This window comes from Arachis stenosperma, chromosome 6, assembly GCF_014773155.1.
Source record: "Arachis stenosperma cultivar V10309 chromosome 6, arast.V10309.gnm1.PFL2, whole genome shotgun sequence".
Lineage (NCBI taxonomy): Eukaryota > Viridiplantae > Streptophyta > Magnoliopsida > Fabales > Fabaceae > Arachis > Arachis stenosperma.
Window position 1 is genome coordinate 126,624,539 of NC_080382.1, and position 15,326 is coordinate 126,639,864.

The 15,326-nt window shown below is 38.7% G+C and overlaps 2 protein-coding genes across 2 annotated transcripts; both read right to left on the minus strand.

Moving 5' to 3' along the window:
* Nucleotides 1-394: 394 nt before the first annotated feature.
* On the minus strand, nt 395-2,137 carry LOC130934566 (uncharacterized). Its single transcript, XM_057864124.1, has 2 exons — nt 1,181-2,137; nt 395-1,075 (listed from the first exon to the last, which is right to left on the minus strand). The coding sequence occupies exons 1-2, from the start codon at nt 2,135-2,137 to the stop codon at nt 395-397; spliced, it is 1,638 nt and encodes a 545-aa protein (XP_057720107.1).
* A 1,784-nt stretch (nt 2,138-3,921) lies between these two features.
* LOC130934567 (uncharacterized) lies at nt 3,922-5,685 on the minus strand. The gene has a single exon (XM_057864125.1). The coding sequence runs from the start codon at nt 5,683-5,685 to the stop codon at nt 3,922-3,924; it is 1,764 nt and encodes a 587-aa protein (XP_057720108.1).
* Nucleotides 5,686-15,326: the final 9,641 nt, after the last annotated feature.

Below are 15,326 nucleotides of genomic sequence, written 5' to 3' on the forward strand. Positions count from 1 at the left end.
AGCCGTTTTAATTTTGGCTCGTGAACAATGACTTTTTAGTTGCTTGCTCGTGTTGTCGCGATAAAGTTTTTCTTACTTGTCCGATTGCGTTATCGCTTCTAGTAACCGTTTTTGGTTTATAGTTGTTTATATCGGCGGCCCGTGGGCTCTCGTGTAGTTGTTTGTTACAATGGTAGTTGATGACCTCCCGGGGTGATCAGTCCCGGGTTAGGCGTTGTCGTTAGTCATGACAAGACGATTTATCTGAAAAACGGAGATAAAAGAATGGAGAATTTGCACAAGTATGTCTTATTCAGCAGTCGTATAAAGGACACGTAAATCGCTATGAGAATTTCAAGAGATAAATGAGCAAAACGACTACTTAGCTAGCCTGGTCGGCGCGCCGGCCCTTCCTCTAGGAGTAGAATCTTCTTAGGTTGTCCGCATTCCAAGTTCTCGGGACTTCCTTGCCGTCGAGTCTTTCTAGTTTGAATGCTCCTTTTCCCATCACTTTCTTGACTCTATATGGGCCTTCCCAGTTGGCCGCCAGCTTGCATTCTCCGGGGGTCGGCAGGCCGATATCATTTCGCCTCAGGACGAGGTCGTTTGGCTCAAATTCCCTCTTGAGCACTTTGGTGTTGTAGCGGAGCGCCACTCTTTGTTTTAGCGCCGTTTCTGTCAAGTGGGCCATTTCTCGGGCTTCCTCTATCAGGTCCTTTTCTACGGCTTCCTCCACCCCTTCCAAAAGAAGTCGTGGGCTTGGTTCTCCGATTTCTACGGGTATTACCGCGTCCACCCCGTACGTTAACCGGAAAGGAGTTTCCTTGGTGGAGGACTGCTCGGTTGTTCGGTAAGACCAGAGGACCGACGCTAGCTCGTCGGCCCAAGCACCCTTTTTGTTGTCCAACCTCTTCTTTAGCCCTGAGAGGATAACCTTGTTGGCGGACTCCACTTGTCCGTTCGTCCGAGGGTGTTCTACCGAAGAGAACCTTTGCCTTATACCTAGGCCGTTGAGAAATTCTGTGAACTTTTTGTCAGCAAATTGTGTGCCGTTGTCCGAGATGACGACTTCTGGTATCCCGAACCGTGTTATCACCTGCCTCCACATGAATTTTCTGCAATTGGCTGAGGATATGCTAGCCAATGGTTCGGCTTCTATCCATTTGGTATAGTAATCAATTGCCACTATGAGATATTTGACCTGCCCAGGGCCGACAGGGAAGGGCCCTAAGAGATCGATTCCCCATTGAGCGAATGGCCGGGAGGTCGTCAGCAAGCTCAACTCGTTTGCCGGTGCCTTGGCAAAGTTGGCGTTCTGTTGGCACTTTATGCACTTTTTGACAAACTCTTTGGAATCTGCCATCATCGACGGCCAGTAGTACCCAGCTCGGATCAACTTCCTTGCTAGGGCTTTTCCTCCGATGTGGTGCCCACAGCAGCCCTCGTGGACTTCCCTGAGGACGTAGTCCGTTTGGTCGGGGTGTAGGCACTTCAGTAGGGGCTGGCTGAGCCCTTTTCTGAACAGCTGTCCTTGGATGACGGCGTATTTGGCCGCTTCTCTCCTTAATTTCACCGCATCCTTTTCGTCACCAGGGACTTGGCCGTGTTCTAGGTAGTTGGTGATGGGGTCTAGCCATGAAGGACTTAGGGTTGTTATGTGTAGTGCAATTGTAGGTTCCCTTGTCATGCCTTGGATGAGAGACCGGTTTCCCTCCCCTGGCTTCGTGCTGGCTAATTTTGATAGGAGGTCTGCTCGTGTGTTTCTTTCTCTGGGTACATGCTGGACCGTGACCTCGTCGAACTTTTGGCTCAAGCTTTTGACCTTTTCCAAGTACTTCTGCAACAAGGGGTCCTTGGCTTGATAGCTGCCGTTTACTTGGGAAGTGACGACTTGGGAATCGCTGCATACTTCCAGCCTTTTTGCGCCGACCTCTGTTGCTAGGGTCAAGCCTTCTATGAGGGTTTCGTATTCTGCTTGGTTGTTCGAGATGGGGAACTCGAATCTGACCGATTGTTCGTATACGACCCCGTTTGGACTTTCTAGGATGATCCCGGCTCCTCCGAAGGTCTGGTTGGAGGCTCCGTCCACATGGAGCTTCCACCGTGTACCCATGTCTTCGCCTGGGTCTCCTGTTACTTCAACCAAAAAATCCGTCATCGCCTGCGCCTTGATGGCTTGCCGGGGCTCATACCGTATGTCATATTGAGAGAGTTCGATGGACCAAGTCATCATTCTTCCCGCCAGGTCGGGTTTTTGGAGAACTTGTCGGATCCCCTGGTCCGTTCTGACGACCACTTGGTGACTCTGGAAGTACTGTTTTAACCTTCTCGAGGAAGTTAGGAGTGCTAAGGCTAGCTTTTCCAACTTGCTATATCTTAACTCTGCTCCTTGTAGGGCCCTGCTTATGACGTAGACTGGTTGTTGGGTCCTCCCGTCCTCCCGCACTAGTACTGCGGCCAGGGCTTCGCTTGTTATAGCGAGGTATAGGTACAGTGGTTCCCTGTCCCTTGGCTTTCCGAGAACGGGAGGTGCCGCTAGGATTTCCTTGAAGTGTTGAAAGGCTTCTTCGCACGCGGGTGTCCACTCAAACGCCATCCCTTTCTTCATGAGGTTGAAGAATGGCAGGGCCTTTGTCGCCGAGGCCCCGAGAAACCGGGAAAGCGATGTCAATCGCCCTGCCAACCTCTGGACGTCCTTGACACAGCCCGGGCTCTTCATCTGAAGTATTGCCTGGCATTTCTCCGGGTTGGCTTCTACCCCTCTCTGAGTTATCATAAATCCTAGGAACTTGCCGGCTTCCATGGCGAAGGCGCACTTGAGGGGGTTCAGCCTCATACCATGTTGACGGAGGGACGCAAACACACTTGCCAGGTCGTTTAGGAGGTCGTCAGGTCGTGTCGTTTTTGCCAGGATGTCGTCCACGTAAACTTCGACCGTTTTCCCTATGAGGTCGTGGAATATCCTGTTCATCAGCCTTTGATATGTCGCCCCTGCATTTTTCAAGCCAAACGGCATTACCTTGTAGCAGAAAGTTCCTCCTGGCGTTATGAACGCCGTTTTGTCTTCGTCTGGTCGGTGCATCGGTATCTGATTGTAACCGGAGTAGGCGTCCATGAAACTCAGATACCGGTACCCCGCCGCAGCGTCGACGAGTGCATCTATGTTGGGGAGAGGGAAGCAATCTTTGGGGCATGCTTTGTTAAGGTCAGAGTAGTCCACGCACATTCTCCATCTGCCATTGTGTTTTTTCACCAATACCACATTTGAGAGCCACGTCGAGTAGTCCATTTCTCGTATGAAGCCTGCTTCTAGGAGGCCGGCCGTTTGCTTGGCTACCTCCTCTGCTCTCTCCGCCGACATCTTTCTTCTTCGTTGAGCCACTGGGCGTGCTTCCGGCTTGACGGCTAGGTGGTGTGAAATGATTTGTGGATCAATGCCCGGCATGTCGGCTGGCGTCCATGCGAACAGGTCCTTGTTGGCCCTTATCATTTCAATCAAAGGCTCCTTCAACTCATGCGGGAGGTTCTTGTTAACGAATGTGAATCTTTCCCCTTCGTCACCGATGCTAAATTTCTCCAGGTCCCCTTCTGGTTCCGGCCTCGGGTTGTCCTCTACTCTGGCATCGAGGTCGGCTAGGAATACGCCGGATGCTTCCTTGGACTTCTTTCTGAGGGAAAGACTGGCGTTGTCGCAGGCGACCGCCGTCTCGAGGTCTCCTCTTATGGTCCCTATGGATCCATCATCGGTGACGAACTTCATAACTAGTAGCTTGGTGTTGATTATGGCCTCAAAATCATTGATTGTCTTCCTTCCCAAGATGATATTGTAGGCTGTGGAGTCTCGGAGGATCACGAATTCGGCCATCGCCGACCTTCGGCCTTGCATCTGTCCTACCGAGATCGGTAGGGAAATGACTCCGTCTGGTTTGATGAAGTGGTCGCCTAACCCGATAACCCATGCTGGTGGGTCGTCAGGTCGGCATCCTTCAGCCCCAGTGCGTCGAACACGTTTCGGAACATGATGTTTGAGTCGGCCCCAGTGTCGACAAGGATCCGTTTGACGAGGCCGGTTCCTACTCTGGCCGTGATGACCATGGGAGGGTTTTCCGGGGCGTCGCTGAACCATTGATCTTCTGGGCCGAAAGAAATGGACGGGGGTTTTTTGGTACTCTGCACTGGTGAAGATGAGATCGCCAGAACCTTGGCGTCTTTCTTGTGTGCCGACCGGGATTTTGGTGCAGCGTTCTTTGCCGTTACCACGTTTATCACCGTGAGGCCGTGGTCTCTGTCTTCAGGCTCTTGTCGCCGCTTGACCGGGCGTGTCTTGCCTTCCTCGTCCTGGTCGCGATAACGCCTTCTCGGCTCCCTGATGAGATGGGAGAACGCTGCCAGCTTTCCTTCCCTTATCGCTTGCTCTAATGCATCCTTCAAGTCGAAACAGTCCTGCGTTTGGTGGCCATATCCCTTGTGGTAATCACAATAAAGGTTCTTGTTTCCGCCTGTGCGGTCCTTGAGTGGTCGGGGCTTCGGGAGAATTCCTTTCTCCGCAATTTGTTGGTAGACTTCCATGATGGGGAGGGTGAGTGGAGTGTAGTTAGTAAATTTCCCCACTCGAGGGAACTGTCTAGGTGCTTTGTTTGGCGCCTCCTCCCTGGCCTTTTCTTTCGCCCTCTCCCCGTCGCCACCGAACTGACGAGCCTGGCCGTAACCAGACTGCCGCTTATTGGCAGCCACGACTCGGCTGACTTCTTCATCGTTTATGTATTCTTTGGCCACTGTTTGGATTTCATGCATCGTCCAAACCGATTTCGTTGTAAGGTGCTTTCGGAAGTTCTCGTTAAGGAGGCCGTTCGTCAGGCAGAGACTGGCCACCGAATCGGTTAAGCCGTCGATTTCCAAGCATTCGTCGTTGAACCGATCTAAGTACCTCCTGGTCGGCTCTCCCTGTCTTTGGGTTACCCCGAGAAGGTTGATAGGATGCTTGGCCTTTGCTATTCGCGTTGTGAATTGAGCCAGGAATGCGCGGCTGATGTCTGAGAAATTGTAGATAGAACCTTGAGGGAGGCCGTTAAACCATTTGATCGCTGGTCCTGCTAAGGTCACCGGGAAGGCACGGCATCTCACTTCGTCGCCTACTCCCTCTAGATTCATCCTGGCCTCGAAGGCCGTCAGGTGTTCTAGAGGGTCTTGAGTTCCGTCGTACCTCATGTCCGTTGGCTTGTCGAAGTGTTTCGGCAGCCGGACCTCGAGGATAGATCGGTGGAACGGGGTGGCGCCCATTATCACAGGTTGTCGTGTTCTTCCGTCTTCGCGACCTCTTGTCGCCCGATGGGTCGGTCTGCCTCGGGAGTAGATGATCGTGTCATTTCGTCTCCTCATTATGGGTGACTCCTCCCGCGAACTCTCTGCCTCCGTCCGCGGGTGGCTTCGGTAAGAGTCTTCCTCCTCGCTTCCGGGAGACGGGGTATAGCTCAGATCGGTAGAGCGTCTGTCCCGCTCCCTGTCGGCAAGCTGCCGCTCCAGGTTCTGGACTCGGTGGCGCAGCTCTTGCATTATTATGGCGCTATCGCCGCCTGTTCCTCCGAATGGTCGTGTCCCCGTGCGTCGTTGGGGGGACCTTCGCCGCCCCCCTTGCGAGGCGACGGAGGCTGCCCCCTCCACTCCGGCAGCCCGGCCTTGGTCGCCAAGACCCAGTACAGCTTCCATTTAGACGTCCCCACAGATGGCGCCAATGTTCGTTGGTCGGCTCCTGAACAGGTCGGGTGGACAGAAGATGCAAAGATGGATAGATGAGGGTGTCTTAGTCCTGGGTGCGCTGATCGAGGGTCTGCCGAGCTGGCGAGCACTTGAGTTGGTGAACGGACGAGGGGGGGTGCCACCTGCAAAGACACTCCGACGCTCAAGTCAGGAATCGTACAAGCAGGGGGAGTGATGTAGAAAGTGACGTACCTTGGGGGAAGAGCCAATCTTCCCCTTTTATACATGTCAGTAATGGGCCCCACGTGAGGTCAGGCCCAATTCTCCAAGGACGCTGCCATGCAGCCGGGTGTGAGCCGTACAGAACGCGTGTCCGGGTCGGTTGGAGTGCAGGCATCCGGATCGGGTAGAACTTGGGCCGGGTCGACCCGTGTGGACCTTGGGCCGGGCCATAACAGAATCTAAGTTAAATAATTAATATATAATTTTTGCTTTTAAATAACACATATTATTGCATTTTATACAGATTTATTGCTTCATAATAATCTTAGTTCAAATTTAATTATTATTTAGATTTTAGAGATAAAATAACGAAGGAATTAAAAGAGAGAGAGGATCGCCTATCTCACAATTTATTCACAAGTTTATAAAATTATGAGAAAGTTTAACGTTTTTCAAATAAATATTAAGAGTGTATAGTAACACTTTTTATTAATATTAGTTAATATTTTATATCGTATTATATTTTTATATTATATATTAAAATTTATAATTTAACTAACTCTCTCTCTCTCTCTCTTTCTCTCTCTATATATAAAACTATATTTATTAACTAAATATTAATTTAAAATAATTAATTTTATTAGTTACATAACTAACAAACATTATTCTTTTAAAAATTGAAATTGGACCGAATCATATATAAAAATTATAAAGCAGTTATACTGGAATTCTCTTCTATCTCTACTGTCTCATGGCCAAAATTCTTTTGTTCTATCAAAATTAGCAGTGAAAAAATTGTCCATATATATCGAATTTTATTTGGAGCACTTTGGCTTTATACGTACGTAAGTCGTAAGATATACTCCACGATTTCCGATAAAGACATACATATGATATTCTGCTCACATATCTCAATAAGATAACAACATCTCATATTATTAATCCCAATCAGTAATTTATTCAATTTTTTTATTTTTTATTTAAAAACAAAATTTATTGTATTTTTAAGATATTTCTCATTTTTTAATACAAATACTAGTTAATAGCATGTACACTTTATTACAACAAGACACAAAATTTAAAATTTTAATATGTTTATTATTTATTAAAAAAACAAAACATTTAATTTTTACTAATAATAATTTTTAACACACATCTTTAACTAAATTCAGAATAAAAATTATTCTTGAAAAAAGGTGTATTATATTTTCTTTGACTAAAGCTAATTATAAGAACTTGTGAGTGAGTGAAGTAGAACTGACCAAGTGGCAGTTTAGCATATTAGAGTGCCGAGATTTGGGATAATGAGTTTGTGAATCCAGAATGTCATACCAGGATTTGGCTGAGATTAGGATAAATAATATTACCAACTTCTCCACCACTTTATTATTTATTATTAAAAAAGTTAGATGATTGTTAGAATTTATTAATTTTTAGTTATATTAATTAATTATTAATATTTAATAATATATAAAATATATTATTAGATTATTAAAATAAAAAATTAAATAAAATAAATTAAATTAATAATTAAGTAATGATTAAAAATAATAAATTTTGATATTTTTAATATTTTTTATTATTTGTTATATATTATATTTTACAATATAACATTGACCCTACAGAATCTAGTCTTCGACCATGACAACACATTTAAGACCACAAAGTTAAGGAGCTTAATCATCAAATTGCATTTTTGTATTATTATTAGTTGTCCTCCTATTAATTTTTGTACATATTCTATTAATCTTTTGTTCTTTATCTTCAACTTTTCTTTCTTTCTTTTCTCTTTAACCACGCGCGCATAGAGATTGCCAGATTGGATAGGATAAGGGAATATGATACTTTGAGTTAACACACTAAATTATAATTAAACAAATTTGGTCCAGAGAGCTCATATTTTTTTAACCTGCAATTGACGAATAAAAATTTTAAATACAATTTTTTGAGCCAACAATCAAAGAGATTAGAGAAGAGGAAGGAAGACAGAAAAAGGAGAAACTTAGTTGAAAAATGAATTAATACATCTTGTTTATATTTGTATATGTTATGTAGATATTTATACTTTGAAATCAAAGAGACAGATTTGACAAAATCAAAAGATCAATGATGGTTCAAGATTTAGATTTTGAAAGCGAAACCAAACTCTTTCTTTTGGAAGTATTAGTTTTAGAAAATACATCAAAGTTTCTACTTTATTATCAATGGAAGAAATAAAAAGATGACAAAAATTATACAATATTGGCAGAATCATAAACATGAATGCAAATATATCATAAATGTGATAGAAATAGACTTTATTATAATTTTGCATGAATAAAAATATGAAGCAACAACATCTTACAAAATTTTAAAGTATTTCGAGATACAACTAAGAACCTTTATAGAATTTTGGAAGTTTTAAAGTAAAAAAAGCATAAAATTTGACAAAGTAAAATAGAACCAAAAAAAGAATTTTGCAGAAATGTAGATTACATAAACTTATAAAGTGAAAGTGCAGAACTATAAAGAACAAGAAAAGAAAGACTGGAAAAAAAATCTAACTAGAAGAATTAATTTAGATAAATTCGTAGAAAGTCGATGGGATGCGTGAGAGAATAAATATATTTGTTGAAGAGAATTTTTAATCTTTTATTTTTCGTAAAAAAAAAACACTTGACTAATTCTAAATTGACAAGTGACCACACATAGTTACTTTGCTAACAGCGATTTCTGCCAAAAAATATTCAACTTTTCTATTCGTCAAACCTCTCCTCTAGACCTCCTTTGTCAATTTGACACTTCGATGCTTTGACACGTCGACTCTAACTCTAATCGGCTTCTCCTCATCAATCTTGACACAAATTCTATCGAATAATATAAGATAGATGTATATATATATCTCATTTATATTGTAAAGTATTTACCTATTTTGGCCCTCAAAAAATTTTGGGTCAGACACTTTATTATCTAACTAAAATTAATTACTCGATTGGTCCCTAATAATTAAATCACTTAGGTCCTTGCCTTCGTCAATTCTAATGGAAGACAAAATAATTCTTAACAACTTTAACAGGGGACAAAATGATCCTGACCCATTGTTTGAAAATAACACTGTTCTTTCCTAATTTTCATCATATCTCGCATAATCCTAACATTCATACTCTCATTCTTTACCTTCACAGTCTTCTTTTCTACCTTTTCCTTTCTCATCTTCAGCTCCAAGATCAAGTCATGGTGTAACTGCTACATATGTCGCACCTACCTCAACATGTCATGGACCTCACATTTTCTAATCTCTGTGACTGGTACACACACATCCTCCGCAATTCACCCACCAGAAGCATCCACCTCCACGTCCTCGACAACAGCATCACCTCCAACCCCGACAACGTCTACCACATCCTCAATACCAAGTTCCACAACTACTCCAAGGGCACACTTTTCTCCACTCTCTGGCAAGCAATATAGATTGTTGGACATTAGGACATCATGAGAAGATTCTCCTTCGACATCATATGCAAATTCCATTTGGAATGGACCACGAGTGCTTCATTCCTTATTTTCCGAAGTCCAAGTTGGCAGACAATTTCGACCTCACATCCAAGCTATCAGTACAACGAGCAATGTCGCCGTTGCTGCTCATATGAAAACTGAAGCGATTACTAAACATTGGTTTGGAGAAAAAGTTGAAAGAAGCGATCGGAGTGGTCGATAATGTGGTCATGGATATGATAGGGCAGAGGAGGAGGGAGATGGCGACGACGATAACAAGTCTTAACAAATCAGATTTGATGTCTTAATTCATGGGATTCATCGAAGACGACAAGTACTTGAGAGAATAGTCATTAGTTTCCTGATTATGAATTGGTTGAGAACAAGTTGAATATTTTTCTTTTTGTGAATATTGAAGTTGTATAGTGTGCATTGTGTAGCTTGAAGTTTCAGTGTTAAACTGTTAGTGTTATGCGAAATATGATGAAAATTGGAGGAGAACAGTGTCGTTTTCGAATAGAGGAGGTCAAAGACCATTTTGTCCCCTGTTAGAGTTGTCAGGGACTATTTTGTTCTCCGTTAGAGTTGACGGAACAAAACACCTAAGTGACTGATGAAATTAATTGTTAGGAACCAATCGAGTAATTAATTTTACTTAGAGTCTAAAGTGTCTGATTCGAAATTCTTTGAGAATTAAAATGAGTAAATACTCTACACTGTAAATGAGATATGTTAAATAATATTTTTCTATATATTTGGTTTATAAACGAGTTATCTCATTTTTGTTATTGTTCTTTTTTACACTTAAATGATATATGTATGTATTTATCTTATTTACTTTGATATCGAGATAAATAATAAAATATGAATGTAAATCATTTTAAAAATACACATATTTATATATATAGAATTTAATTAATTATATATTTTATAAAAGAATTCATCAATAAGCCTATTTTTGAAAGTTAGTTTTGACATATAGTATATTATTTATGATATTGCTTGGGAAACCAAAAATAAATAATTTGAATTTATTTTATTTAATATTTATTAATTATTGTGATAATTAATAAATATTAAATAAAAATTTTTGATTATTGTTAACTAATTTATTTTGGTTAACAAATATTTTTATATTATTTATAGCTTGTATGTGTCATACTTTTCGGTTTATGTCACATGCTCTGTTCCAATTTTGTTAATGTTGCCTATAGCTTTAGATCTCATTCAAACTTGGAACAGTTAATAAAGACTAATTAAATATTTGATAAGTTATCGATTTTGTTTTTAATGTATGGATTAAGTCTTAATTTTATTTTTAATGTTTAAAATATTTTATTTTATTTTAAATATTTTGTTTCATTTTATTTATGTCATCTGATCAAAATTAATTTTTTTTAAAATATAATTTTTTTTATTTTATTTTTTTCTTTCTTTTACTCTTGTATTACTTCTATTCCTAAATTTATATAAGGGATAAATACTATTTTAGTTCCTAAAGTCTAAGGTCAAAATTGAATCCATCTCTAACCTTATTTTTTAATTCAAAATCGTTCTTAACGTTTTATTTGGTATTAAAATTGTCCTTTTGACTTTTTACAGATAAAAATATCCTTGTATTTGTTTTGATTCTAATCTCGTCATCCACTACCACTACTTTTACCACCATCACCACTCCTTATTTTCACCAAATACTAACAATCAAATTAAAAAACACAACATTTAACAACAATAATTCAATATTTAAATTCTAACGATTATCAATTTTATCCATTACCAACAATAATACATAATTCAAATTCAACAACAACAACATCAAATTTAGCAACAAAAACAACACACACCGTTCATTTTTTTTTTTAAAATTAGGACAGAGAGGGAAGAGAGATGGAGTGATGGGGGAGGGGAAGAAGAAAGAAGAAGGAGGAGAAGGATAGCATGGCGCTGACTTATAGAGAAGTCGATGCGCCGCTGGAGAGAAAAACAAGAGAACAAGAGGCAGAGAGAGACTCTCTGCTTCCTCTTTCTTTTTTTTTTTTTTGAGTGGCCTTAGCGATGATGTTGATCGTGAAGAAGGTGCTGCCTTCGAGCTACGACAATGACGATGGAAGCAATGCACAACCTCAGGTCGTCATAATCTTCGTGCTCCACGATGGTGTACGGCTCACTCGCCATTATGTCCATCATTGCCTTGTACTTTTTCACCCGCGACCTAAACGACAACTACTAACCATGCGGGTGAATTGTTTGAGTCCGACGGATGAAGTCGATGAGCATCTTGGCCAACCGCGGAGTTGAGGTGGCAGAAGCCATGGGAAATTGAATGGTTGAATCAAAATTTGGAAAAGAAAGACAGAAGAGTGTGAGTATTGAGAAGAGAGAAAGAGAGTCTGAAACCCTAGTCCTATTACTAATAACAATTAGATAGGTATTTTTGTCTGAAAAATATTAAAAGGATGATTTTAATACTAAATGAAATGTTAGAGATGATTTCGAATAAAAAATAAAGTTAGGGACAATTTTGATTTTGACCCTAAATTTCAGATACCAAAACAGTACTTATCCCTTAATATAACCATTATCGCAGTCACCATAATTAAAATTGTTATCGTTACTTAGAAAAAGATAATGAAGTAAAGATGTAGAAAGTAAATCTCTCTCTCTCTCTCTCTCTCTCTCTCTGCGCGTACTTGTGCTCTCTTTTTGGGCTTTGTCCAATTCATAAGGCAGTAGCGACTCTCCTTCTTCGTCCTTCTGTCCCTTTTTTCTTTCATCGTCACCCATCTCCTTCCTCCTGATTTCTGACCCTCCTCTTACTCGACTCTTTCATTCTTTCTCTTCGTTTTTCTCTCTCCTTTCCCCTTCTCTTATTTTCATTTGTTACAAATTAGGTCATTTTATTTTCTAAGTTTTTTAGATTTAATAATTTTTTTGTAGTGTACTTCTCTTTCTTTGTGGTATTTTTTGTTTTTCTTTGTATATAATTTAGTTATGGAGATGCTGATTTCTCAGATTTGGGAAGAAGATACATCAAGAAAAATGATTCTTCCATAGAAATAGTGACAATTAGAAAAAATTTTAAATTTAGATAAAAAAGATATCTCACAATATTGCAGCACATTCTGTGAAGATTTAAGAACTAAAAATGCTTATATTTGTTTCAATTCCTACTTATTAAGATGATCTAAAATCGAAATTTATACTTACTTTTAGTTCATAGTTCAAGATAGATAATATCTCATTTCTTCTTTAGACTTATATCTAATATATTTTTCTTTTATCTATGTCTATCTTTAAACTTTTCTATGAATGGAATCTCTTTTTGTAATGAAAAGAATAAAAATGTATTTTTATAATTTTTTTTAAATGGCACGTTTATTGCTCTTAAATATTCACGTTCTGGTTCGAATTTAGTGTTAGGTCGAAGTGGAAGAAGAACCTATGTAATGTGTGTGAGTGTGTTGTATTGTACCAATATAAAAAATAAAAAAGTATAATAGCTAAACAACAAAACACAAATTCTCATGTTTATCTACCATATTTATGAAATTGAAATTATAAATGCAATTCTTTTATCATTTTATCAACTTCTTTATTTTAGTGTAGTTTGTTCTGTTTTTAAGTATGCGAATAATCGTGCTATAAGTCATACCTACATTTGTGACACTTCGTATGTATATGTGCGCATGAAATCAGCATTTAGTCATCTACACTATAGAATTTTTTTTTTAAAAAAAAAAAGAGAATTCTAAACACATAACAGTTTGGGGTTGTCAAATAGGTTAGTCCGACCCTATTTAAGCTTGACCTGCCTAAGTTTGCAGGTTAATCAACTTAGCCCGTTTTATTTACGGGCTATAGTTGTTCAGTTCGAATTGTTTAGGGCTAGCTCGTTTATCCTTTTATTTTATTTTTTGAAAAATATTTTGACAAAAATATTATTTTTAGGTCAAAAATTTTAAATAAATAATTTTTTTTAGTTGATGGGTTGAATTTTCGAGTTGGATCAAGAAAAAAATATTGATCAAAAGTGTTAATTTTTTTATGTAAAATGTAAAAAATTATTAAATAAGTCGCCTGTTTAACCTATGGACTAGCCTGTTTAATCTGTAATTTTTTTGGGGTTGATCGGGTTCAATCCGTTTAAGTCAAAATTTAAACGGGTTTAATTTTAAAAATGAAGCCTGTCTGTTTAAATGGATAAATGGACTGTGTCTATGGGTTTAGTCCATTTTGACTGTTGTATTATAATTCTTTCCCCTCATATGTGGGCTCAAGCTTTGGATCTTATATACCACCCAAGTTGGGCCTTTCATCAATGACTCTTTTTTTTTTGTCATTATCAATGAAACTTCAAATTCCAAATTTGTTTATAGGCTCAACCAACAAGCTATTGGGACGGATCTCTTTGGTGTAAACCTTTTTGGGCTTTCCTTTTTTATGTTTTGCGCGCTGTTATTGTACTCTTGGAATCACTAATAGATCATTTTTCTTTCCTAGTTCATATTTTGAAACTTCATGTGTAGATTCTTATTAGTAAATTGGGCTGGACATGTTAGACAGCTTAACCCAGCAAACTGTCAAGAACAAGAAAAGAAAAAATAAAAGCCCAACAGAGTGCAAACTGTTAAGCTCTTATTATTGTGGTTGTCAGCCTTTTAATGTAATGACAAAAAATCCTTTTAATTTAATCTTGAGTAATGCTATAGAATCAGTATAATTTATGTTTTTGTTCAATAATTAGTTAATAATATTTAAAAGTATTAATTAAAAGAGTAGTGTTGAACTGTTGGACTAAAAGTATTAGATTGCTAGTTAAAAATATTAGTTAATATAAATTAAAATGGCTGATTCTTAAACTTTTTTCTTTTATCAGGACAAAAAAATTAATTTTATAAGCAAAATAAGTATCTTTTAGTTTAAGTCTCATTAACCATGATGGGATTGGATTTTCTTAAACGTGTCTCTCATTTTGTCAAGGATGATCTTTTAATCTTTTCATACAAAATCTTCTCTTTCATGTAAAGTTTTAAAATTGTTAAGAGTAAAGACTCGATTAAAATTTATCTAAAACATAGTGCGTGTCTCTCTCTCTTTCTCTATATAATAAGTTACTATTTGTATCCATAAAAAATATAGATGGTGAACGACAATTGTAATTATGGAAGATGGTTTTCGTGTGCCAAAAGTACCTGGACGTTGGTTACGTAATTGGTCTGTTAGGTTGCGTTTGGTGGAGAGACAGAAAAACTAAGACTAAGAGACAGAGATTGAGATAAATTTCAGTATTCTGTTTGGTGCAAAGTGGGAGACCGAAATTGAAATAAGAATAAAACTCTAATTTAATTTCGACAAAGGATAAAATTGGAATTAATTGATTAAATTGAGGATATTTTAGCTATAAAATATTATTAAAGTTTCAATCTCCATCTCTAAAAATTTTAGTCCCCTGTGTCCCTACATTTTAGAGGTACTGAAATACTGAAATTTTAGGACAGAGACAGAAATTTTAGTACCAATATCTGACCTAACAAACATGATACTGAGTCTCAGTCAAACGCTACCTTAAGTACATTTGGCACACATAAGCCATCTTCTATGTTACAATTGTTGTTTTATTTTTATATGAGTATATTTGTGAGTGTTATGTACAAATAGTAATTTATTCATATATATTAGGCACATTGGATACCCCAACGCGATTACTGTGATGAGAGAATCTTGCAAGGTTTTTCTGCAAGGAATATTTTTGTTCTCTTAAAATATGAAATCGATTGTGAACCAGAAAAATGAAATCAAATTCCTTTTGAATATCTTGTATGATTCTGGGTCACTGTCTGACATATACTTGCGGTTCCAATACATACTTGAAACTAGAAAGAGAAGTAGCACCCTTTTGTTCTATTATGCCAAAATTGAAGTATAAAAACGAATTGACCAAAAAGAAGTGTTAA

Bases quoted from the DNA above. Each gene is read 5' to 3' on its own strand.
- LOC130934566 (XM_057864124.1), bottom strand. From the start codon at position 2,137: ATGACGGATTTTTTGGTTGAAGTAACAGGAGACCCAGGCGAAGACATG. The intron at 1,076-1,180 runs GTCAAATATCTC...ATGTGGAGGCAG, and splicing joins TCCCTGTCGGCCCTGGGCAG to GTGATAACACGGTTCGGGAT.
- LOC130934567 (XM_057864125.1), bottom strand. From the start codon at position 5,685: ATGGAAGCTGTACTGGGTCTTGGCGACCAAGGCCGGGCTGCCGGAGTG.